A 25,716-nucleotide genomic window follows, 5' to 3' on the forward strand; every position below is an offset into this window, starting at 1 on the left:
CTGGTATCAGATACGATTAAGAACACAGGAAGAAATGGATCCAGATGAACATCACTGCAGTGGCTTTGCCTTGTCTGATTTTGTCACGCAAAACTTTTTCACAAAGAGGAACTGCTGCCAGCCCAGTTTCACTTCATGGCAGACTTCTGCAGTTAATTCAGATTTAGTTTTGGCTTCCAACTACGGTTCAAGACAACTGGAACATGCATGAACAGCGTTAAAGACAACCTCTTGAAACATGCCTGGTGGTCTCTGGGCCACAATGGTAAATCCCAAAATGAACCTCGACACATTGACCACTTTCCCGGTATAGTAGGTCTTTAAATAGAACAGGACCCGGCAAAAGGATGGCTGGTTACCTCTGCCAAGTGGCTCAAGCCACAAACCCCCAAGAAAACCTCAGTAAAAACGTTGCAGCAGTCCTATATTGCTGAATGAGCAGCACATGTGACCACCGTAAAGTAAAGTACTCCACTCCTTCTGCACTCATGACACCGTAGAGTGCTACACGTATATGAAAGCGTCCTCAAGCGGCTCATTCAAGTGTGTATTTACTTCATGAATGCAAGCGCAGCGCTGGAAGCGGTTAATGGATTTGCTACGGTTACTGTAAAAAAAGAGTAGCTTTATGAGTTTCCTGGAGTATTTTTGTTTGCACATTTTTATTGAAAAACCACATACAGTAGACTAGAGTGCAAATGCGGTCAGCATATGAAATAAAATGGGTAAATCTCAACTGAATCACTGAAGAAAAGACTAATGATTCAACTTAATGCACGTTATTTAGTAAATTCTCATTCTTACACGATATGGATTGCCTGGGGAAAGTAAAATGCTACTTCGGGCTCGTAAATATGGTAAGAGGTAAAAAAAATATTTTTTCTTTCTCGGAGGTAGTCTCGCTCCCTTCTCACCTCTGTTGAGAGTTGCACATGTGCAGTACTGATCTGGCACTTGCAAGTATTTCAATAGTCCTGTTCTATGTTTTGTGCAATTCGCCACAAGTTTGACAGCAAGGCGGATAAAACGGGAGCGTTTTGTTTTTTTAAAGACACGTCAAATTTCCAGAGAAACGTCGCTGGACGGTGATAAGAGTCAACGGCATCTCACTGGCATGGCTGCTGTTATTTGATAACAGCTAATAAACTAAATGGACTTCTGGTGAGAAGATTTCTGACCCACTTGTCCAACGTTGAAACCTGGAAGATAGTCTGAATGCTACCGTTTCTGTCCACTGCTGCTGTAAACATCACGTTCCGTTTCTGACTTGCATTACGTTTCAGTCCCAATAAGTCTCCAAACAGCTATTTGCTCGAGCAGATTTTTTTACACCGAGCACTTTTACTCCACTTTAATAAATGGGGAGCAATATCCTACTTTATTTATTAACATTCAGTGTATTTCTAAACGCAGCAGTTAAGTTTAAATGAAATACACAGTTGTGGTTTACCTTGGAACAGAATGATGAGCAACAGTCACAATGTAACCTTGTGCTCCTGGTGGCAAAACCAGTCACAACCACCTCACATGATTATATGATGACACAAGACTCATGACTGCTTGCAGGAAGGGGTGTGTGTCGTTTTTTGGGGCAAAGTGAGCCGAGGTTCACAGTTTGACTCAACAGCATGTTTACATCGCTCCGTTACTTGAGACAACAACAGTAAATGTCTGAAACATTTAGTTGTCGCTCTTTATTCACAGTGACTTACAAAGAATGATTAAGGCCCGAGTAACAATTAGAAATACGTTTAATGAGGCCCCTTAATTCTGTTTGATTTGATTTTCCAATTATAGTAAAGTGGGAGTAAACCTGCACTTTCTTTATGCTTGCGAGGAGTTTCTTTCACCCACCTGAACTCTTCCAAGTTTACATCATTTTGGCTGACCGTGACTTCATAAATCCTCAAACAGTAGACACAATGAGTAATTAATTAATGTAAAAAAAATAAAGTACCATCAGTCCTTCCCATAAGAACCCAGTACTGCAGAGGGATCTTTTAACATTTAGACCCCATTACAGTCTAAAGCATATTTGCAAATATTATGACGAGTGAGATTTGACTACTCTTTTCCAGTAATGTCTAATTAGCATCCGCATATTCTGTAATAAAGAGCCTGAGAATATGACTAACTCCTTCCTGTTAAAGGGAAGACCCTCATGGCCAATTAGTGGTCTAATTGGCTGAGCTGGGTTATTCTCTAAATCAAAAGGATGTTTCTAATTAACACGCTGTGCTAAGCACTAAACCATTTGTGAAAGAAACCAGCCGTTTCGTTTTCACACACACACACACACACTTCCTCATTCTGTGCCCGTGTGACTGTACATGGAGGAGAATCTCATTTCAACATATTTGAACGCAAGCTTTTATCAAACCATGAAGGAAACGTCTATCGTTTCCAAGAAGGCCTGTCGACATCCTCGGGAGCTGCACTGCGTTAGAACGCAGCCATTGCATCAGACATCCTTCATGTGTTTACCACTGCTGGAATGCAATCTAATCAGATTAGGTTCATGTTAACAGAATAACTACAGTGTGTCTCAGCCTGCCTACGGAGACACTGGTCTTTGTACAGAGACTTCAACTTTTCATATTTCCTCAAAGAAAATAATCATGGGGACAAAAGCAAACTGCAGAAGAACTTGAATGAACATGTTGAACAGTGTTTCTTTTTAAATGGCTGGATCTTTACATGGTGTATGTTGACACAGGAGGCTTGGACCCTTGTTACACCCACCCCACCCCCCCTCCCCTCCCCTCCCTAGTGGAGCAGCTGAAGCAGGATGTAACCTACAGCTGTGTGGCGGAAAAGTTGTAAGTTTAAAATTCCAGCTATGGACCAAAATCCCTGGTGCCCCACTTTAAATACCAAAGCCTGGAAGAGGAGACCGACCCATTTCAATCAGACAAACTGCACCTCCATTCTGCACTAATATCCCAAATCCATTGTTCTTTATGTTCTTCAATATATATTTATATTGTACATAGTAGTTAAATGTTAAAGCTTAGTTTCTCTGTTCTACTTTGTCTTTAATGTCCTTGTTTTTATATTTGTCTTGTTTATTTGTATATTCTATGTATGTACGTTGAGAGCCATGTGAAAACCGGAGTCAAATTCCATGTACATGTGTGTATTACATGACCAATAAAGCTGATTCTGATGTACTTTCTTGGGAAATAAGCAGATCTTAAAGAGGGGGGGGGGGGGGGGGGGGGTTGAGGTTTTACTGTGGAGGGCAAATCAATTACCAGCCCATAAAAGGAACAAAGCTGGAGGAGTTTGCTCCACTGCTGTGTGCCTGTGAGAGTTATTCTCTCCAAAAACAGAAGACGACGGGTGTGTCCCAGAGCGAATACCAACGCGGCTTAATGTGAGAGACAAAACAATGTTAACACACACACACACACACACACACACAGTAAGACTAGTAATCTGCGGGCACATACCCTCCGCAATGAGCTCATCCACGGTGACTTGATACCGGCCGACTGCGAACACTTTCCCGAAGTAGCTGCCGACTCCGGAGCTGGACCCAGACGCTCCTCCGCCGAGCCCGCCGCTCTCGGACTTTGGCATCCTGGAAAACTTCTTCATCCTTTTTACTTTTTCTTCTCAGTCACCAAAATTTCACCTCTCCCTTTTTGTTTTTTGGTGGTAGATTAACCACACACACACACACACACGTTAACTCTCCTTATCTACTTATCTGAAGTCTTTTCTCCTCCTGCATGCTCCGCGTCTGGTTCTTTTGGAGGGACTACTAGCTGTCGGGTGACACGACATCAAAGTACAGTTGATACAACAAAAAGCTAGTACCGCGTACACTCGCAAAATGTCCAAAAACAACCCCAAAAAATGTGATAGGTTCGTTGGCTAAATGTGGCACATCAGTGCAGCCGTTGCTACTAGCATGGAGACAAGGAGGAGTGCAGTCAAGACGCTACACGCCGATAATGAGAATATGGCAGCAGTGTTGATGATAACAACCTCCTTCGGTGGCAACGAATCCCTCCGGAAAGAAAATATATATCCAGCCCACCAACCGTTGCCTCGGAGCCGTTAGCTTCACTTCTCACACACACACCGCGCGACTCGTTCCACTTCCACGCCGGCTAGTTAGCTCGTTAGCTGTTGCGGGCGGTTGGTTAGCGGCTAACGAACACGCTTCGCTAGCAGCCGCAGCGGTTCCAACCGTCGCCTCGGTAGCCGTTAAGCTCCACACACCGCGACTTGCTCCACTTCCACTCAGGAGACGCCGACTAGTTAGCTCGTTAGCTTCGCTAGCAGCGGCGGGTAGTTGGCGGCTAACAAGCTTCGCTAGCTGCTGCGGGTAGTTAGCGGCTAGCGAACTTCGCTAGCAGCCACAGCGGTTCCAACAGTCTTCGTTAAGCTTCACACACCACGACTCGTTCCACTCCAGGCGACGGCGGCTAGTTAGCTCGTTAGCCGCAGCGGTTCCCTCCACGAGCCGAGCCAACACCCGAGTGCAGGTGGGCTAACAGAGAAAGCGTCTGTGTCTCATCGGAAACCCTCCCAGCGAAGACGGTTTCATCGGGTTCACCTGGGTCATCTCCTCTCACGTCTGTGTCATTTTGTTTGGAGCTTCGCTAACGCTAAACTTCGCGTGACTCCCCCAACGGCAGTCTACAAAATAAGTGGGTGGTGTTTGCTATTTACCCAATGAGGGGGACAACCTAACGTGACGTGGCCCCGCCCCCTCCTATTGTTATGATTGGTGTAAATGGAGAAAGTATGGAAGCCCATTAGTGCCAAGAAGACAGAAATGAATGAATGAAATTATACACAATAAAAAAAAATGTATTTACTAAGTCAAAAATAGGACATGTGTCAAAACACAGTTTTTTTCTCAAAACGTCTGTAAACCTGTTGTGTGATAAAATAATCCACTAAAACTAACATTGTACATCCACTGTACCTGTAAATGAAATTTGATTGATTGATATATTTATTTTCGTCTCATGCACGTAACGTGCGCAACCCTCATGGGTTTATAAGACACTAAAAATAAAGCAGCAGTGGACACACATTGCATTAAATTTAATTTAATTACAAAAATTATTTCACCGGTTGGTACAACAAACAAGGATGCGGATGAACTAACTAAAGCTATGACTTACCATCAGTATTTATTTCTAATGCTTTGACTTTCATTCATTTTTTTTCTTCCCTTGGTAGCAATGGGCTTCCACACAAAGCGTACAGACAATGCTCATCTATGATGGGCGGCGTGAGTGACAGACAGACTGAACAGTCTGGTTGAGGAAGGAGGAGAGGCTGGAAAGAATGCAGTGCATTGAGAAACAAACAAACCTCAGGCTCACGCTAAAGGAACATCCTCAGTCAGAGTCATTATGTTGTTCATTATTAAAAATCACAAATCAAAACTGTGTCTTTGCTGGGTTATTAAAGACTATTACTTCCTCAGTATGTGCAAATGGATCTCACGACACCCCCTTCTATTTTAATGACTATCCGCAGTGGAAAAAACAATGTAATTTATCACCAGACAGCCAATGAGGAAGTGGTGTGACAGCTGGCTCTGTGAACTACAGGCTTTATGAACAAAACACATGTGGTGTAGGCTGGAGATTCCACCTCGTCGTGCTGTGTCTCATTCCTTTCGTGGTTTAAAACTCAAAGTGCACCATCAACCAAATGTCGCCTCCACGTCGGTTACTAGAGGTGAATCAATGTGTCACCATTACCACACTCAGTCAGTGGTTATAGTGGTTATAGGGGGAGCACATGGCTGAGATGGGGATTACATAAGAGATGAGGAGGAGCAGAGCGGGATCACATGACGGTACAGACCCCCATGTCTGGAAACATCCTGTTTCTGCAGGGCGGGGGGGGGGGGGACGACACTTATTGTTATCTGGCTGTTTGTGTGTGTGTGTGTGTGCGTGTGTGTGAGGTTTATGCTGACCTCTGACCTCCTAGAAGTTTAGGGCGCAGTCAAGGGGAGTCTCCTAATGGGAGTTTAAAATGCAAAACCAATTCACAACTACAATTCAGAGTTAACCTTTCAAAGCAGGAAAAATAATAATATAACATTCTACATTATTTCAAAGGCCCCACAAATATATATATATATTCTTTTCTCAATCAGTTTCTCGTTATGAGTAATTAGCGGAAGTGAACTGATCTGAAACACCAGATAAAATATGAGAATTGTCCTGAAGTCTACTAGATTTTGAGAGCAAGTTTGTCATTTATTTATTTATTCATTCATTCATTTATTATAATAAGAGATTTAGTCCTCTATACCCAAGAGGGGTCTCAAGGTGAATACAGAGATAATGAAGACCAATTGTTATTATTGTGACGTTTTAATGCACATCTTTGAGTCTCCTTAAATCACTCGTTTGTTAACTGCTGACATTTCATGTCCATACAAAGATTATAACCTACGTATGATAAAGGGTCACAAGTCTGTAAGAGGCTTTTGTTTTAAGGGGTCAGAGATCACCGTCTTCTTTACAAATCTTTACAAACGTATGTGTTGCAGAAAAGTATTAAAATGATCCCTTCGTTGAAGAATCTTGAGATGCCAACGTTTTAAAAGGCACTACGTTTGTCAAAGTGGATTTCGTGGAAATGTGTTAAAATTATGCACAAAATTTGATTAAAACCAAGGAGTCTTGTCTTTGAATATTCAACAGCATGAATATACAGTATGTTATACTATACCGACAGTGGAGTAACATAATCTTTCCGACCTTAAAGTGTGAAAAAGGGGGAAACTTTGAGACCTTTGAGATCTTAAAGGATCTTTTTTTGGTGGAGATTTTGCAGACTTCTGCAGGGAATTTAAGGCGGATATTAATTGTTTAAGGGGTTGAAGAAATCCCCGTGTCCTGAATATACCCGACCAGCAGCCTCACTCGTAGTCTCCATTCATCGTCACACAGAGAAGCAGTGCAGAGCTGGTCTGTGCTGTACCTCTGAATGACAGTCCAGTTTATGAATGGAGACTCTTCACTTGGGAAGAATATAATTGGGGTAAATTTCACGGACGAGTTTACATTTCCTGGATTCGTGTCAGGAGGGATAAAAAAGCTCTGCTCTTGAATTCTGGTCTGTTCACTTTTTTTACACTTGGCATCACACACACTAGTGTTGGAGCGAGCGCGGATGAACTTGGCCTACATTTCCTAGTGTTTCTCCCTTTGAGTTACGTTTTCTTCGCTGGAGCGCCGCTGTGAGAGCACACTGTCACAGAAGATACAGTCACTAATTAAAGGCTTCATGCAGCCGGATACAAAGAACCACAGTGATGCTAAACGCAAGACTTCACCAGTACGATAACAGAGCTATCAGTCTATGTAGGAATGTCTGGGGGAATGTGATTAGGTCATGAGAAAAGGGCACAAGGTCAGTAAAAACTCAGTAAAGGATTAACATAAAATACAGCAGCTGCTCAAAAACATCTATTGCCATCTATCATGTGTAAAAATAACTATGTATTCTTTATATTTTGCCCACTGTCCATACTGTATATATGTCTCAGTCAGTCTTATAGGCTACCATTGTTCAAAGACCATTTCACAGATGAAAACGTAAACATTACAGATGTTTCCCAGTTTACTTCCTGTTTGCAGTGTATGTGAATGATGGGAAGTAAACATGGAACCAAGCTGTTGCATCTTAGCGTATTTAGATCCAACCCTTAATGTTCACTCTATAGCAACATAGCACAACTATTAAAAATCACTCCCACCAGAGTGGAACACAATTGGCGCCATAATATGCACGCAAGGGCTGAAACGTAAACTTAATGCATGTAGCTCTAAAAAAAGTTAGATTTCAGTTTGTCAAAGTTGTATTTTAGCACCTTATGTCTACCAGGTGCAGTTAATAATACAAATGATGATAGGACAAGTTAGAAAGCTGTTAGCAAGCTAATATTAGCTATTTATTAGCAAGCTTCTGTAGTTAGCTAAGGCACTTGCAAACATTATACTGCATAGCCTTCTGATTTATCCACATTTCTAACAAAAGTTGCATACTGTCAAAATGCTTTAACTTAACTTACAGAAATATAGCCTAGAGCATATATCTGCCCCTTATGTTTTATTCGATAGCGAAAGAGCGCAACACTTTGTACTGTGTAAACCACGCCCACCGGAGGGGAAACAATTGGCGCCGAAATATGCAACCAAGGCCTGTAATGCATACAAAATTCATGAAGCTATTTAAAAACGTTAGATTGCTGCAGATAATTAAAAGGATGATCTGACAAGTTTGCAAGCTGTTAGCAGGCACATTTTAGCTATGTGTTAGCCAGCTACTGTAGTTAGCTAAATGCTTTAGCGTAACTTACAGAGTTAGCCTAAACCTTATTCATATATACCCCTTACTCTTTATTCTATAGCGACAGAGCACAACGCAACGCTTCATAATGTGTAAACCGCACCCACCAAACAAGAAAACAATCAGTGCAACCAAGGGCTAAAACGCTAACATGCTATCTATCAGTGGCGGCTGGTCAATAGAGGGCGCTAGGGCGCCGCCCCACCTTGAGCCACAACAAATAAAATAAAATAAATAATAACAATAAACTATACAAATTGTCAATATTTGTGTTTTTTAATTTTCAGGGTAGAGGCACTTCAGCAAAAACTCTGGGGTTACGTTTAACAGTCTGTCTTTAAATAGGTCACACAACATGGCTCGTGATAAGAGTGTTTTTAAATATATTTTGTGCTGATAACCTCCTGTTTGACCATCATACTGGATGAACACACAGACACACACGCGGGGGTTGTGAAGCTGTCAGAATATGAAGATGTGTGAATGTAGGCCTCTTCCTGTTTTCCTTCAGCTCAGATACAGAGGGAAGGGCAGGGGTTGTGACAGGGTGGAGTGGTGGTGGGGGGGGGGGGGGGGGGGGGGGGGGGGGCAGAGTGAAGGAGTCTGGGTGATTACTTCGGCTTTAATGAGGAAAACGTCTTTGCCTTCGGGGCTCTCGTCCACCTCAATAGTCTGGCCCCCCCGAGTTTAACGGTCGGCTCCCTGCAGGACTGAAAAGACTGGCAGAGAGACGATGAATGGCTTTCATTTGGAGGGGGCCACAAGGCTGCAGCGCACGTGTTTTACAGCATTAATAAAATATACAGGAATTTATGAAACAGTTTATTCCGTCTGAGGATTTTATGTCGAGGCCATAGAAACCGATCCATGCTTTCATTTCCAGATTACTATAAATGATAAAAAAAAGAAAGAACATGCATACGTACAATAAAAAAAAGCAAGGAAATGAAAGAACAGAGGCATAAATAGGAGAAAAGACCTTAAAGCATAATGTGAAGCATCTTGAATTGTTTTGGTGATCCAGCAGCCTTGCTCTCTCTCACTACTTTGGTTTTGTTGACACTGACAGCAGAACTGCTGACTCGGGGAGATGCAGAGGACAGAGTTGTGGTGCGATTTGACCTTTTCTCTCGTCACTCCGTGCAGCTCTGACGTCGGTGTTTTGCAGAGGTTAGAGAACTGCTCAGATCTTTTGGCAATACCAGAAATACTCTGTTACATGTGAAAATCCTGCTTTTCAACATTTTGTTGAAGTACAAAAGTACTTGCATCGTAATATTCCTAAGGGGAGACATTACATGCAAAACCCATGTTTGCTTTGGTTTCAATCACCAGAATACATCAGACTTCGGTCTCCAACATACCATCAGATATGTGAGACATGAAAACAAATAACTGTTTATTTAACTTTGTACATATATATGAAGACAAGAAAGAAGTCCACTTTTCAAAGTACTTGTTTTTGTTGCTGCATGTTTTTGGTACATTCGAGCACTTCATTTCTGATCACATTAAACGCCAAATCAGAACTCACCTTCTCAGAACTTTAATGTCTTAAGTGTGTTGCATCATTTATTTTTTACTATGTAGAGCGTCTTTGAGTCCCACGAAAAGTCCTCTATAAATACGTGTTATTGTCGTTATGATTATAGTATACTATGATTATCAATATTGTGGTTATTATTATTTAACTAAACAATAACCTCAAGTTATTTGCTTTTGTGTAAAATGAACCAGATTGTTTTACTTCTATTTTTTAAGAGCAGATGTGTTTTAGTCTTTGCAGCTAATACCTCAAGATTCAATTTAACATTCAAGATACTTTGGACAATAAATAAAACATCTGAATGACACTAAATAAAAAGCAAAGACTCCGAATCTGGAGTTTTCCATACGAAGCCCATCACGGTCACATAAGATGAAACATTTCTGTGCATCTCCTTGAATGATTGAGTGAAACACTTCCATTCATCTCCACAGTTCAGAGTTTCCTCATAAATGTCCTCTGGAAGTCTCTTTAAGCCCCCTGGAGCCCTTTACAACCGGCTGCTGAGTCAGTGGAGCCCCCTGCTGGTGACTACAAGACTGTTAACAGGTCGTGTGAAGACGATTCTGAAAAACATTTCATGAGTTATTTTTAATGATTATTTCTGTTACAAAGACACAAGAGGGAGACAGAAGAGTAAAGAGCTGAAATATAGCATTTCATCCGACAATTTATTTTCTCCATTTATAAATACAATACTAACTGCAGCAATGTCTCCTCACACTTATTGTAACAGACTTTTAAAGTAATAATCAGTTTTAATTAGTCTTCTATTGTGGTGGTGAAGCTGTGTTATGCAGCAGAAATTGACAAATATGTTCTATAACTTCCCAGGAAGTTTCCTTTTAATAAATAGTTTAGCTACAATTACAGGTTAAGAAATAATTTAATAATAAAATAATAAATGAATCCATCACACAGTTACCAAAAACCCATTATCAATTTCCATCAATTATGTTTTATTTCATTATGTTTAAATGATGCCTTCTCACACAGTGAACAAACATGCAGAGTTGATGTTTATCTTATATTATAGAGATAAACTTGTTATTTCTATCACATAGTCACTTTCTGCTACTTCTACTGTCCCGCCCATGTTTATCATCTTCTATATTTGGAGAGTTATCAGGCAGAAGAAAAGTAACAAATAAAGCATGAATGTAATAAAGGTATACAGAACATTGCTTTTTTTCTTAATATATATATTTTTTTGGTTCCTCCCCAATAAATAAAGTCCACGTGCAAGTTCAGGAAGTCGTTTCCTAATAAAGGCAACATGTCGACGCTACTCATCTTTTCCTCCACATAGTTTTTTCAGAGTCTTTTCATAGTCCCCTCGGGAATCAGACTGAAACAAAAACAGAACTTTACATTAAATCTCCAGTTTGATGTTGAGGTCTTTAATGATATGCACCGTCGTCATTATCGGTTAGTAGTTTGAAGATGAAAAGTAAAAGTATAGAGCAGTTACAGAGGAAGCAGGTTTCTTCTTCAGGTGGACTCGGGTGTTATCTAATCGTCGTCTCCTCCACAGATGGCCTCCACACAGTCCCCCAGGACGCCCGACACATCCGACTGGAGGACACAACAACACAAGCCAGGAGAAAGAGTGTCTTCACACCAAACACACCAGCAGTGGTGGGACGCTACCTTTACTCCAAGTAAAGGTCTGGAGGTACTTATACTCAAGTATTTCCATTTGATGCTACATAATACTTATCTACTACATCAAAGAGGGAAATACTTTTTATCAGACAGCCTTCGTTACTTTTCAGATAATACAATATGAAAATCTGCCAATAAAGCACGATGTGTTATTATAGATTAAATCAAATGAATCGGATTGTGTGTGGTTTTAAATCTCAGGACTCGAGACCAGATCCACAAGCAGCAAAATAAGAGAGCGGATAGAAAACACCCCGACAGCCAATCATGAAGGCGTATCGCTCGTCAATAAATACTTTGTTTTTGGGTTTATTCCAAAGAGTTAGGAAAGTCCCATCAACTGTTATTTAAAAAGGCAGGGCTGGTGATCTTTTAGGTTAAAGTCTCATTACAACTAGAAAAAGAAAAAATGATTTAGTCTGTAGCGGTCGCTGGACGCTACCTGTCTGTCTACCAGTACCAACAGTACCAACAGTACCAACAGTACCAACGTTTGTTGTTTACGTTCATAATGATCATTTTGGGGGCGTGGCTTTGGAGGGAGGCCTGAAGAGAAATCAGTGTTGCCGACTTTCGCCAGATTTAGTGACTTTTGTAATCGGAAACGGTTTCATTGCCAAGTACGTTACAGGTACAAGGAATCTGGCTTTGTGCATAACAGTAAACGCAGTACAATAGTATAAGATGTAATTTAAAAAATTTACAATAAAATATGGTAAACAAACAAAAGGGAGCATGTTAAAACAAGTATCTATTAAAGGTCAAAGTGTATAATAATAGAGAAGACTTGTGCAAAGGGTGTGTAACTAACAAATTGTCCTGTTGATGTAAGTGTGAGAGTCAGAGGAGGTCGGGGGTTTTATTGATGAGCCCAACTGCAGATGGGAATAAATGGTTTTGCAGCGTGAGGTCTTGGTCCTGATGGACCTCAGCCTGCAGAGCTGCTGCTGCTTTCATTGGAGAAGAGTTGGCAACACTGAGCTTGGACAGTTTTTAAAATCTAGCGTACTCTTACAACTTTCTGAAGATCACCAACCCGCCTTTAATTTTAATAACAGATTAGTTTTGAGTAAACAGACGATGTGTTCAGGGCCTCGTTCTATTTCACAGTTATTCAGCCGATTAGTCATTTTGTCTCCGAACAGTCTTTTGTCTTCTGCGTTATTCATATTTAAATATACATTTGGCTTGACGGGTATCAGAGTGGCTTGCCAAATATAATCACTCTTTAAAATCTGATGACTCATGAAACCTCAGACAGTAAATCCACCGAGACCAGAACCAGTCAGGCTCCGTCTGAATTTATGTTACTGCAAACTGTGCGGAGACAAAATCTATGCAAGGATCCCATTAAGCTGGAACAACTGGTCATTACATAATCTATACGTTTAACACACATTCATAGTTCCTCACCTTGATGGCAGAGTGCAGAGAGTATTCGTAGAGCTTCTTGAACTCGGCTCTGATGTCCAGCAGGTCGATCTCAGACCGGCTCACCATGATCCGGTTCAGAGTGGACTCGTCTGTTCCAGCACCCTGACAACACACACAATGTTTCAACACTTATCCTGCACTCACCCTACATTAGTACTGCTGACCTCTCTCTAGAACATAAGACTAAAGTGGCACTATAGTCTCTTCTTCAGACACTCAATAGAAATAATTCAGCAGCGTGCAGTAAACCGGAGCTCATCTTTAATACTGCTCAACCACTAAAGAAAGACATTTCCTCTTAGAATCCTCTCTGCTGAACAGCTTCTTATTATGGGATGTACTTTCTCCAGTAAACGTCACCATGTTGCTGTTGACGTGGATCTTGTTTGTCCAATGATCCACGACTAAGACGTGTGCAAAAACAGTATATTCACCTTCATGCTCTCATACAGGCGTTCTGCAAAGTAGGCCGGCACGCTCTTCACACATTTCACTGGAGGAGAAACAAAAGTTGAACACAACAATGTGGTGAGAAACAGCATTTATACAAAAGATGAAAGGCTGATATTTTTCTAAAAGAGAAAAGGTGCAGTTTTGTTGCCAAATATTTATTTAATTTAAAAAAGCCATAATCAACTCAGGCGACAACCTTCAGGTCTGAAGAGCAGTCAAAGCTTCGTGTGTTAAAGCTGCATTCTCTCTAGTGTCCACCAGGGGGCGACTCCTCTGGTTGTATAGAAGTCTGAGAAAATGACTCTACTTCTCTCTTGATTTATTACCTCAGTAAACATTGTAAACATGAGTTTACGGTCTCAATCTCTAGTTTCAAGTCTTCTTCAATACAGCATGATGTTCATTTAGTACATTATGGTCCATTTAGAGTCAAACAGACCATAAAGCAGGGGATGCTTTAGGGCGGGGCTACACGGTGAATAACATGACATTATCTGGGAGCTGTCTGTGTTTTCGTCTTACAACTTTAACCCTTTCAGTGTGTTTTCAGTTCATGAAGGTTAATTGTAACATATTGGTCTCCTAAAAATGTCTTAGTCAGTGTTCAGTTGCCATTTTGCAACCAAACGACACAAAAACATCAAGATGGCGACTGCCAAAAACAACGCTGGTAACGGGTAAAAACAAAGATGGCGTCGGCCATATAAAGTCTATTGTCTAACGCAGTAAATTCACTCTTGGGGATTTGCACCAAAGACCAAAAGTATGTGACCGTTCCCATGTGTGACTGTTGAACATGTAATCCAAAAACAGTCATTGATCTGCTGCTGATTTAGTCCACAAACTTCTGGCATTAAAGTCGATAATAACATGTTAGAATATAAAGTTCGAGCACAAACCGATTGCCACCAGCAGCTCCTCCAGCTCCCCCGTCATCTCTCCTTCAATGCTTTGCTGCAGAGTCTTTCCACTGATGTTCTTGTATTCAACAAGAGCTGCACGAGAGAAACGGTCTCACTTTCTCATTCTGTTTGTAAGAACTCGAGTGTAGTTTAGATTAAACACGATATAAGTTGTGACGTACTTTGTCTCAGTTGAGGAATACTTCTCTGGCAGAGGATGTCAACAAATTTAGATTCATCCGTGCCCCACTTCTTCTCCCCGGCATCGTAGAGGGCCTGTGTAGAACGAAACAAAAACACTCAACATATAGAGAGACAGATTATACATTATACACACTTTCACTATGAATCAAGGTCACACATCAAACTGCACCTCGGCGTCTTCTTTTGCTTTCCCCGCATCTACTGTGGTGTTCTCGTCCCTCTCGCCCTGAAAACAAAACTTTAATTATTTAATAACTTAAAAACCAACATCAGCCACTCTGTTCTCTTCCCTCTTTAAACACTTCAAGTATAAACTAAAAACTCACTGTTGACTCAACATCTACAAACTCCTACTGTGCAGACAAGCCTTGTTCAAACCAACAGAACTTGTTTATTCCTTTATGTTGAGTAATTATGACGACTGTTCAGATGACGAATGTGACTAAGGGAGTGTATTCACCCTCCCAATTAAAGATTTGTCACGTTGCCCTTTTTCCTCTTTGTTTTATGTCCAACCATTATTATATCTTTTTTTTTTTAAATATACATCTATGTATTTATCTTTTTTAAATTATCTCAGGGAAGAGATTCAAATTAATTTTACATTTTTTGTTCTTGGAGATGTAATGATATTTTTATCAATTTACTTAAAGCAAACAATGAACATTCATTTATAGTCACATTATAAAAGAGATCACAATGTATTACAGCTTTTTTTTTTTTAAATGACCAGCAAATAATATTAACTAATATGACACTTGACCCTATAAGTTATTATAAAATGCTGTTATGATGATTTATAACATTAACATATATTAATGTTATAAAGCATTATGAATATTTATGAGTGCTTAATGGAAATTATACAGTTACAAAAGTAAAGTTGAGTGTTTTCTTGCAAATATATATATATATATATATATATATAATTGTTTTTACTTTACTTAAAGCCAACAATGGCTGCTTATAGTAACGTATAATCATAAAGTAATATTATAATGCATTTCAACTGAAACAGAACATCAACAGTTATGAAGTATTATATGTGCCCTTCTAATTCATTATAAAATACTTTGTAATACATTACAGATTATTGCTATAAATAATTATGAATGGTTATAACTATACAGCGCTATAAGCAGGTTATAACACATCATTTATTTAGAACGCTTTACAGACATGGGCATCATAGAAAGTGTCGCCACAACTTGTTCATTCCATCCAGACTGAGGTTTTACTTTATGATCCATCGACTGCGTCCGTCTCTCACACAGACTCTGGTCTGATGCAAGTTAAATAAGATAGAATTGTATATCTGACCGACTCTTCACAGCTTTTACTTTGCGATGACAAACCTCGGCCAGGAGCAGCAGCGCTGTGGAAAAGTCCCCGGAAACTTCCGTCTTCAGGTCGAGGGTCAACTTCTTCTCCGTTTCTGTGAGAGAAAAACATCAAAAGACAAACTCGTGATTCTGATGTTTGAAAACTAAACTGTCACAAAAACAAGAAATTCGGACTTTCCAGAAACATTCACCGTCGTGCCGTTTGCTTTATTTACCTTCCAGGTAGACGTCAGTGAGAGCTTTGATTTGTTGGTTGGATCTGGAGGCAAAGATTTCAATCAAGACGCTGTCGCTTGTCCCAGCTCCCTGAAACGTCAGTTACCACCTTTATTACATCATGAAGGAGATTTAATGAACCACAACTTAACGCATGATAATGATGTCCTGTCTAACTTTCACCAGGGAGCTACTGTCCCTCGCAAACGATAAAAACAACATCACTTGATCGTTGCAGCTTCACCGTACATTTCATGGCTCAGTTGCTTAAAAATAACTTAAATAACTGGTTGAACCATAAATCTTAAATACAAGAACACATTGAAGAGCAAAAGACACATTTCACTTTAGCCAAAAACTAATCCCAGGTGCACAGTTTGTGCTTAATATTTATCACTATTGTTTATAGTTTCACCCTTTTAGTTTATTTTTTCTTCTGTTGTAATCTTTTGATCTAATCTTATAAAATCTAATAAGTGTGTAAAACTGACCCTCATGGCCCGCATCACTTCATGGCAGTCGTACGCTGCAGGAGGGGTGGCGAGCGCCACCAGCAGCTCCTCAAAGTCCCCGGTGGTGTCTCCTTTCAGGTCCTCCACCAACGTCTGACACGGAAAACACAACCCGTCACTTTTCAAACACGAACACACCCATGCAAATACAGCCAGACACCAACTGAACCGCACAGCACCGACAGTATGAGAACGGTTCGTCATGTTGAAGCTGCACGAGACGAGATCTAATAAAGTGTTCAAGCAAAGAATGTGAAGCAACTGATAACAGCTCTGGTTGAAACTCCCACAATAAAAAAAATAAATAATCTCAGGTGACAGGTACTCAGATTATTATAATATAACTGTTCTGTTGAGTATAAAATCCGCCTTATTTTTACCTTTTAGACTCGTTTAAATGAAAGTAAAGAAACCAACTCATTTTTCTTAAATTTAACATTGACTACAGTTTCTTGCAAAGAGCTCATGGAAACAATCTGCAACACCTGCTGCAAAATTAGAGGAAGAATTAGTTAACAGCATCGGCTGCAGGACAACAGGAGGCGTTCTTACTCTGCTCGTGGCTTCCTGATAAGCTTCACAAATGAGCTGCTTCTGAGCGCTGCTCCGATGGGTCAAAATGTCAATCAGAGTCTTCTCTTTGGTGCCTGAAACAATTAAGAAACAAAACAAGATTATTGAAAAAAAAGGGAGTTAATAAAAAAAGAACAGTATACAAGTTTAAAGCAATTTTCAGACAAATGTCTGCGTAACAGACAAAAGAAAAAAAAAAAAAAAAAAAGCAGTTCTGGCTTTGTAAGGAAGTGTAGCAAGATAATGAGCTAATGTGTTAGCATTCCAACACATGCCATCACGTAGCCAACAGCTATTTGATTTTTAGCAACATCCTGAACATGTAACATTTAGCATCCTAATATTAGCATTTTAATATGTTCACGGCATGTTGCCAACACTGCTAAATTAGCATCAGCATAAAATATAGCACATGATTCTGTGCTGTATTTATGTTTTTAACACTAGTTAGCTTGTTATGTGAAACTTATCCAAGTGTCCATTGTACAAGTAGTCCATATTAACATATTTGATGATTATCATTATTGTTATATTTAGGACATTAGCATCCGAACTTTAGCATGTTAGCATACTATGTTAATCTCAAAATACACCAGTGGATGACTGTACATTTGTGAATAACTAAAATATACCCTGTCATGAAACCAAGTTATGTTAATTTGTGTATCCACAGATTATATATTTAACAATATAATATGTTGTGTTTTTGGTACCGAGTCCTTCGATGGCCTCCTCCAGAGCCGCAGCATCTTCTCCTGCATCAAAGTTAGCTTTGGGCTTGATGGTTCCTCTCTCCCCAGTCTGAAGAAGAGACAGTTTATGCGTTTATCTCTTTTGTAATTTGTGTAATAAATGAAAAACCTGAAATGTAAAGTTTTAGCTGGACCTACCGGTGCTGTGAAGGAGGACGGGGAATTCACAAGACTGTCCAAGTCATCCTGCAGAACAGTTTAAAATGTACGATCAGTCAAAAACCTCATCGTAAAATAAATTAAACAAAAAGACTGAACTCTGCTTACCCACAAAGACGTCATGATCACAACAGGAAGTTATTCTGGAGGAAAACACATTCATTGTTATTTATGAAGGAAAGCTTGTTTCTTTCTCACCAAACTCCATTTAATTAATAACTAGCACAAATGCAAGTGTTCATAAAATGATGATAAAACAGAGTTTACGAGAGCCGTTTATAGAAGAATCTGCTTTATTTATGTCACATTGTGTCTACTATGCGTTTTCCCTTTAATAATAATTGTACATTCTGCATATAAAGTAGGATATATAAACATCTATACATAATCATTTAGTCCATGTTCATCCATTTATTTATTTCCTTCCACTATTTGTATAGTTTAAAACTTTTTATTTCATTGTTGGCCATTGGTGCTTTTTAATTTATATAAAGTTTAGCTTGTAAATACACCTATTCTTTTCACATAATATATACATCGTATTTATCTATTATTTACCTTTATGTGTCCAGCTTTGTTGTCCTCGTCTCTAGCTGTTATGTCTATTTCAGTACATGAGTTAAATTCCTTTTATTCTGATTTAATGAGTTAGAGAATGTTTAGTTGAGTCAGTGAGTTTACAGTTCTCTTGTTTTTTGTATTCCAGTGAAACTCAATAGCAACAACTGTTAGGATAAAATGATGATTTGACTTCTGTTAACATGACTATTATTATTATTATTTAATTCATCTTTAGAGAAAAACTTTAAACCTTGAGAATGAAGCCAAAATGTTTGATGTTTAATTGCCCCAAAATTCTCCCAGTTCACAGCAATTACGTACCATAACTTTGGGCTTTTTATTTTTAGATATCGAGGCAGCCATATCACAACTGACATCTTTACAACAATAAAAATACTAAAGCAGGAAATAAATGTTTATTTATGACTCATTGAAATAAATGTCAGAGTTCAGTTACCTCTAACAAAAGGCTCTAATCTTCCTCTGTCGTGTAGTAAGTTACATTAATTGTGACTTTAAAACCCTATTTTGTCTGCCTGTAACTGGATTATATTTTAAAGTTTTTATATTTAAAGTTTTAGCCTCAGTCAAAACCACAGGATTGAACATCCTCATGTCGACACATTTATATTTAAAAAACATAAAATTTTCAGCCTCAATTAGGCCTCATTAGTGAAGTCAGCTGCTCTGAAATCACATCCGTGTCGAAATGTAACAGAAACAATATATTAAAAAAAAAAAAAATTAAAAAAAATGCAGGAAACAAAACATATGACTTAATACTATAAACTTATCGTCAAGTTGTAGGTAAATAAAACAGATCCACTGTGTGAAAACGTTCAGTTTTTGCTCAGGTAATAATGAGTTAATGAGTAAAGTAATGACGTGCGTCCAAACCTTCAACTATCTGTTTTTAAACCAACAATACGAAACAACATAAACTCAGAGGAAGTCAAGAAGACAGCGAGAGTCAGAGGAATGAAAGAAAACCTCACCTGGATATCAGCTTGAACCGGAAAAGTGTTCCGCCACACCTGTGGAAGCCGAATATATACCTGAGGAGTCACATGGCCACGCCCAGAGCAAACACGCACGCGTCGCCCTCAGGGACCGCTCGGACATTTTAGATGTCTACATTTAAAATGTCAGTTTAATAATGATATTATACATCAGTCTTTATATGAAATATGATATGGATGTTTAAATCAACCGTCAGTTTTAAATCGTTGGTTTTAAAGGTATGGTTCATTTTTTTCATATTTTACTTTTCACTTGTTTATGAATTTAGCGTTTACTACTATTCAACTATTCTAGTGTTTGTAAAGTTTATAATACTTATTGGCCTTTCTAGTCCAAAATCTAGTGCAAATTTTGTCAGTTTTAGTAAAAACTATAACGATTTATCTGTCCTTAAACTTCATGATTACATTTTATGAGTAGCAGCAAATGCCTAAAATACTCACATTTGAGATTTACAGAACATGAAATGACACAAAATGTTCAAATATTTGTACCAAATCCTGCAGTAAAAAAACAATTAAAACAACTAATTTGTCTATTTTCATCTTCACAGTTTTTATTTGTTCTTTTCCCCCAAAATGAAGTGAAAAGAATCAAAAATCACAAATAAACATTAAATACAAACAATCGTGGGGTTTTCAATTTATTTTTTTATTACTAAAAAAAGGCACCAAATACAGGCATCATGTTTGATAGCATCGTAGTTATTTTCCACACAATGATAGCACCAAAAGAATATATGGTTATTCCCCATAACGTCTCCTGTCCCCGTGTTGTTTTGATAGGCACACAGTAGAAAGAAGACGAGAGGATCAGAGACACGAACGAAGAGAAAGACGAGTCGACGTCTCTCAGTGTCGCACACTTCAAAGCATGAATGTGACTCTGAACATCAGTAGCTGAGCGTAACGTAGGACATAAGAGGGTGATGTCACAATACAAAAATGAGAGGAAAATAAAGGGGCGGGGTTTTGTGTCTTTGGGCGGAACGAAGGCAGGTAAACACACATATTATTATAAAACACATCATTTTAAAAAGTCAATATTCTCATTAGAACAGTAGTAAGGCTAAAGCATTCAGTCATGTGGACGGGGACGGGGACGGGGTTGTTATCCGGCGTCTGATTCATTACAATCACATGGAACATGTCCACTTTCTTTCATCGCTCTTGGAGAAGAAATTAAAACACTTTGGATGATTCGTTTGTGAGGAGAAATACTGCATGGCACTTAATAATGGCAGCTATCAGAGAACAGTACGGACAAAATAAAAAATAAAGTAATTAGCGTTGAAACAAGAATCTGTTGGTTCAACGTGACAGTACAGATGTCTCTAAGTAAGGCTTGAAATAGTTTTTTTAATGCTTCCTGCTCATGAGGGGAAGGATTTAACACAAGTTATGGCATAATTGCACTTGTATAGGTATCATTCATTTGTGTTGTTGTTCACACACTCAGCAGCCAGCAGCACACCGTCTGTGCTCGACTCTCTCACACGGTCAGAAGCAGCCGAGCTAGAAGCACGATGAGTGACTTCTAAACTGGCTACAACTCCACAGCAGTGACGTTAAGTAGCAGTGAAACGACTCCGTACAGCAGAGAAGTGTTTTTCTTTTTGTCCAACAAACAATCACCAGTGTCTGAGCTACCAGTCCCCGTCACGGTGCCAACAGAAAGCGATAAAAGGATGTACATGTCAAGTAGAACGGTGAGATACACGATGGAGCTGAGTGGTTTGTTGATTCCTGAGGTAGCCCAAAACGCCGCGCAGCCGTCACGCTCTTCCCTTTTTCAAAGTGGTATAAAAATACATGAACAAAACATCTCGTTCCTTAAGTACAAACTTTCTTTTAGAAAATACCTTTTCCTCTTTCACTTCCTCGTCAGTGTCTCAGACCTCGGTGCCGTCGCTGAGGTTGTTGTGGAGTTTCACCTCCAGGTTGACCTGTTTGATCTTGGCCTTGCCGTTGGCGTCCTGGTTGCGGTTCAGCACGTTGACGTTCCTCACGGTGCAGTGTTTGGTGCTGAAGTTCTTCTCCACGCACTTGTCCAGGCACACCTCCACCTTGGTGTTGAGCGGGTACTCCTCGTACACCTTCTCCGCCTTCTTGCTCTTCTTCTTCTTGGCCGCCCGGCGGCAGCGGCGGAGCAGCAGGCAGGCGGCCAGCAGCACCAGCACCAGCAGGGTGACGGCGGCCACGCCCCCGCCCACCGAGCCGTCCACGTGGGCGTTGAAGGAGGCGGAGGGCCCGGCCTCCAGGCGCAGCGACTTCATGTTGGTGCCGTTCTTCACCTGGTCGCCCTCGTTGTCGTAGATCAGAGACTCGTCCAGCGTCAGGCGCCCGCTGCGATCCACCAGGTCGCGTCGCGGGCGGCTCAGCCGGTGGGTCACCGAGCGCTGGATCCTGGGGCCGGAGCGAGACTCCGGACTGATGACGTAAATCACCTGCAGGTACCACTGGTGCCCCGCCTCCACCTGTCAATCAACAGAGAGGGAGAAGGAAGGAAGGAAGGCGTTAGCAGGTGAAGGAGCTTCATTGTTAGCGTTCGTTAGCTTCTCCAAAGAGATAATCATGTCCTGAATAGATAGACTGACGTAATGTGGCCGAAACTAGTTTATAGATACTTTAAACTTTTTCAATTACATTTATTTTCCTCTGGTCTGACTTCCACTTTAGAAAAAGTAACATTTCAACTGCAACAGCGATGTCTGTGATTGGTGGAAATTCACCTCAGCTTGTGGAGTTAAGTGATGAAAATAAATACATTTTTGGCGATTTGACAGTCTCCATCTCGGCTTTTTTGCAACCGATGAACAGAAGTGACCATATCTGGACTGAGGAGGAGTGACGTAGAGACGCCGTATACGTCTCTGGTAGAGACCTGTCAATCACAGTAGCCCCGCCCTAAAGCATCCCCTGCTTTATGGTCTGTTTGACTCTAAATGGACCATAATGTACAAAATGAACATCATGCTGTATTGAAGAAGACTTGAAACTAGAGATTGAGACCATAAACTCATGTTTACAATGTTTACTGAGGTAATAAATCAAGAGAGAAGTAGAGTCATTTTCTCATAGACTTCTATACAACCAGAGGAGTCGCCCCCTGGTGGACACTAGAGAGAATGCAGCTTTAACACATGAAGCATCGTCTTTATTTTTCAGAGCAGGAAGTTGCCGCCTGGTTTAAATCTACGTCCATTAAATCACAGAGACCGAATATCTCGACTTCAACACAGTAACGCGGGACACAGCTGTAGCGCAGGAGGCTCCACACACACACACACACACACACACACACACACACACACACACACACACACACACACACACACACACACACACACACACACACACACACCTTGTAGAGGGCGTCGACTTTCATGGTGAAGCCGTCGACGCCCGGCATGGCTGCCACGGTCTGCAGCTCTGGGACGTCCGAGGCGAAGTGAGCCTCGAAGGGAACATCGTGGAAAAAGTTGTCACAAACGTCCGGCTGTTTACGATCCTGCAGAGAGAAGATGATCAAAAATAAACTTGTGTTTTCATGGTTTTCTTTATAAAAGTGAGATTCCCATCTGATGGAAGTTACAAATACTACAAATAGATTCAACCAGTAACTGGTTGAATGTGTATGCATTAAAGCCGTATTTCTGCTTCACACGATGACGGTTTGTGAACAATAAAAAGACACCAGAGAGATCATTTACATGGTGAAGAGAGTCAGTAGTTTACATAACACACAGGCTGTGAATACGTTCAGTAGCATGTGGGGCCATCCCAGTGAGAAGTGGGAGTGGTCAGACTGGTGAGGCAGGAAATACAAACAAAAGAGGTCAACGGTGTGTGTGTGTGTGTGTGTGTGTGTGTGTAGGGGTGTGTCAGCCTGCTGTGTACAGATATACCATTACAGGAACATTAAGGATATTTTAGGACGTCTGAAGCAAAGAAATCAAAAGAAAAACTAGAAAGTTCTCTTTTTACTTTGACTCATAAAAAGTGTAAATTAATTTAACGGTTTCTAACAATAAACATGTTATAATAATATTAACAGGTACTGATGATCTATCAGACATAACGCTCTTTGAACACGCCACACTAAAGTCAGCGTTGGTGTCCGTACCAGCAGCAGGAAGCGGTGCTTGAGGTGCTTGTTGGGCTGAATGCAGCCGTACTGCGGCCCCTCGTTGTACAGCGTCCCCGTGGGGTCAAAGAAGGGGACGTGTCCGTCCCTGCCGGTGCAGAGGTACACCTTCTCCAGCTGCAGCTTGTAGGCTGCGTTCAGGTTCTGATCGGGGTTCCACAGCACCCTGCCGTACATAGTCTGACCTGCAGGGGGCGGCAGAGGGACACGTTTATATATTTATTAGTGGACAATGTGCATAAAATATCAAATTAAATCATTATCTTGGTGCAGAACTTCTTAAGAACTCATAGCAGGACATAAATGCCACTCGATGAATATCATTTGTCTGTGTATGATTGGAAAGATGTGAAAAACTAAAATAAGTGAGAGAACTGTGAGGAGGAAAATGTCCTTATTCTCAGTAAAGGAGGTTCTTTGTGTTTCTCTCCACGTACCCATGGAGAACGCTCCCTTGTAGTCCATCTCAGCCATGGCGACGTCGGCGGTGGCGGGGTCCATCATGAACACCTTCTCGTTGTTGCACAGCTGGAACTCCGTGTTGAGGGAGTAAACCACGGGGACGGGCCGGTTGGTCTGCTGGAAGGCGATCGGCACCAGAAACCTTGTCGGACAACAAAACAAAGACAGTTTTAAGTGCTGTTCCGTTAGCTGTCCTGTTTACCCACAATGCACCACCAGGCTCTATTTGAATACGCGAGGGAGCGTACTTCTCTGGAGCGTGAGCCGTGCAGGACAGAGGTTTGTCTCCGGGGTCGATCCAGGGCTGAGTGGGCTGGACGGTGCAGGGGACCAAGAACACGGTGTACTCTCCAGAGTAGTCCTTCCTGTTACGAGACGCAAACACAAAAGGATTATAGCTTTGACGAGGTTCAACTACTTAAAACATGTACCGCTTATAGTTGGTGCCAATCTGATTTTTCAAAATCTTAAAGCTACTTTGCAGCCGAACTGTAAAATGTGAGCTTCCTCCGACCTGCTGTAGGAGCTGGTGGCCCTCCACAGCTGGTACGGAGAGTCGAAGGTCTGAGCGCTCCACAGCAGCTGGATGTCGAACTCCACGCCCCCCAGGTGGTCCGGAGCCATCAGGAGGGACTTGTGACCCGGCAGAGTGTGGTGTTCAAGGACAAACTGACCTGGAGGACAACATTAGACGGAGAAGTGAGGTTTCATTTTATGCTCTGAAGTAGAACGCTAAATCTTACCGTGAAGTGTTTTTGTCTAATTACTAGTCAAAACAAGTCTTTTTTCGGACTCTAACGTCTGAAACGTGTCGGCGGACGTCGTGAACGCACCTCTGAACTTGGCGTGGGTTTTGAACTCGATCACCAGTCGTCCGTCTTCTCGGATGTAGATCCTGATGATCTGCAGTCGGGCTGAGAGGACGCTGTCAGTCTGGATACCTGCAGGCAGAGAGGTCAGAGGTCAGATCACATAACGAGTCAGGTGTTTGTAAACCAAATGCTCCTCTACATTACTGGTTCTTATTTCACTACTTTGTGTATTTCTGTCTGTAGATTTATCCTAAATTCACCAAAAGCTATCATTACATAATACCTCATTTGCATATTTAAACATAATATTTCAGAAAACTTTTCATGGTGATATCTGTTAGTTACTTTTTTTACCCTATTCACTCGATCCTCCCCTTAATAACGAATGAAAGTATAAAAGTGTATATTTTTGTATCTTAGGGTCCCACATTACTACGTGGGACCCAATCACAACATACACAAATACATATTTTGATAAATGTTTAGTATATACATTTATTTAAGAGTTGTTTCCTCTGTAATTAAAGTAAGATTTGCTGTTTTTTAATAGTTTTAAAAGCACTAAATATTCTCAGAATCACTTGCTTGAGACTCTAGAGATGTAGTTCTGTCACAC

The 25,716-nt window shown here is 40.6% G+C and overlaps 3 protein-coding genes across 3 annotated transcripts in view; all 3 read right to left on the reverse strand.

Annotated features, from left to right (window-relative positions):
* bmp2k (BMP2 inducible kinase) overlaps window positions 1-4,667 on the reverse strand; it is a 43,062-nt gene extending 38,395 nt beyond the window's left edge. Inside the window, exon 1 of the mRNA XM_076104233.1 lies at window positions 3,453-4,667. Within this exon, the coding sequence (XP_075960348.1) occupies window positions 3,453-3,600 (148 nt within the window). The 5' untranslated portion in view covers window positions 3,601-4,667. The remainder of the gene's footprint in view (window positions 1-3,452) is intronic.
* Window positions 4,668-11,398: 6,731 nt separating this feature from the next.
* On the reverse strand, window positions 11,399-18,222 carry anxa3a (annexin A3a). Its single transcript, XM_076105021.1, has 13 exons — window positions 18,208-18,222; window positions 18,079-18,126; window positions 17,902-17,989; window positions 17,168-17,262; window positions 16,595-16,708; window positions 16,103-16,193; window positions 15,900-15,979; window positions 14,714-14,770; window positions 14,523-14,616; window positions 14,338-14,433; window positions 13,420-13,478; window positions 12,965-13,087; window positions 11,399-11,461 (listed from the first exon to the last, which is right to left on the reverse strand). The coding sequence occupies exons 1-13, from the start codon at window positions 18,220-18,222 to the stop codon at window positions 11,399-11,401; spliced, it is 1,023 nt and encodes a 340-aa protein (XP_075961136.1).
* Window positions 18,223-21,571: 3,349 nt separating this feature from the next.
* Window positions 21,572-25,716, reverse strand: part of fras1 (Fraser extracellular matrix complex subunit 1) — a 173,068-nt gene continuing 168,923 nt past the window's right edge. The window contains exons 69-75 of the mRNA XM_076105022.1: window positions 25,122-25,229; window positions 24,803-24,962; window positions 24,537-24,653; window positions 24,264-24,430; window positions 23,806-24,011; window positions 23,044-23,190; window positions 21,572-22,156 (exon numbers count right to left, since the gene is read on the reverse strand). Coding sequence (XP_075961137.1) covers window positions 21,572-22,156; window positions 23,044-23,190; window positions 23,806-24,011; window positions 24,264-24,430; window positions 24,537-24,653; window positions 24,803-24,962; window positions 25,122-25,229 — 1,490 coding nt within the window. The remainder of the gene's footprint in view (window positions 22,157-23,043; window positions 23,191-23,805; window positions 24,012-24,263; window positions 24,431-24,536; window positions 24,654-24,802; window positions 24,963-25,121; window positions 25,230-25,716) is intronic.

The sequence above is a fragment of the Anarhichas minor genome, unplaced genomic scaffold (genome assembly GCF_050575085.1).
Source record: "Anarhichas minor isolate MPS153535 unplaced genomic scaffold, ASM5057508v1 ptg000030l, whole genome shotgun sequence".
Taxonomy (NCBI): domain Eukaryota; kingdom Metazoa; phylum Chordata; class Actinopteri; order Perciformes; family Anarhichadidae; genus Anarhichas; species Anarhichas minor.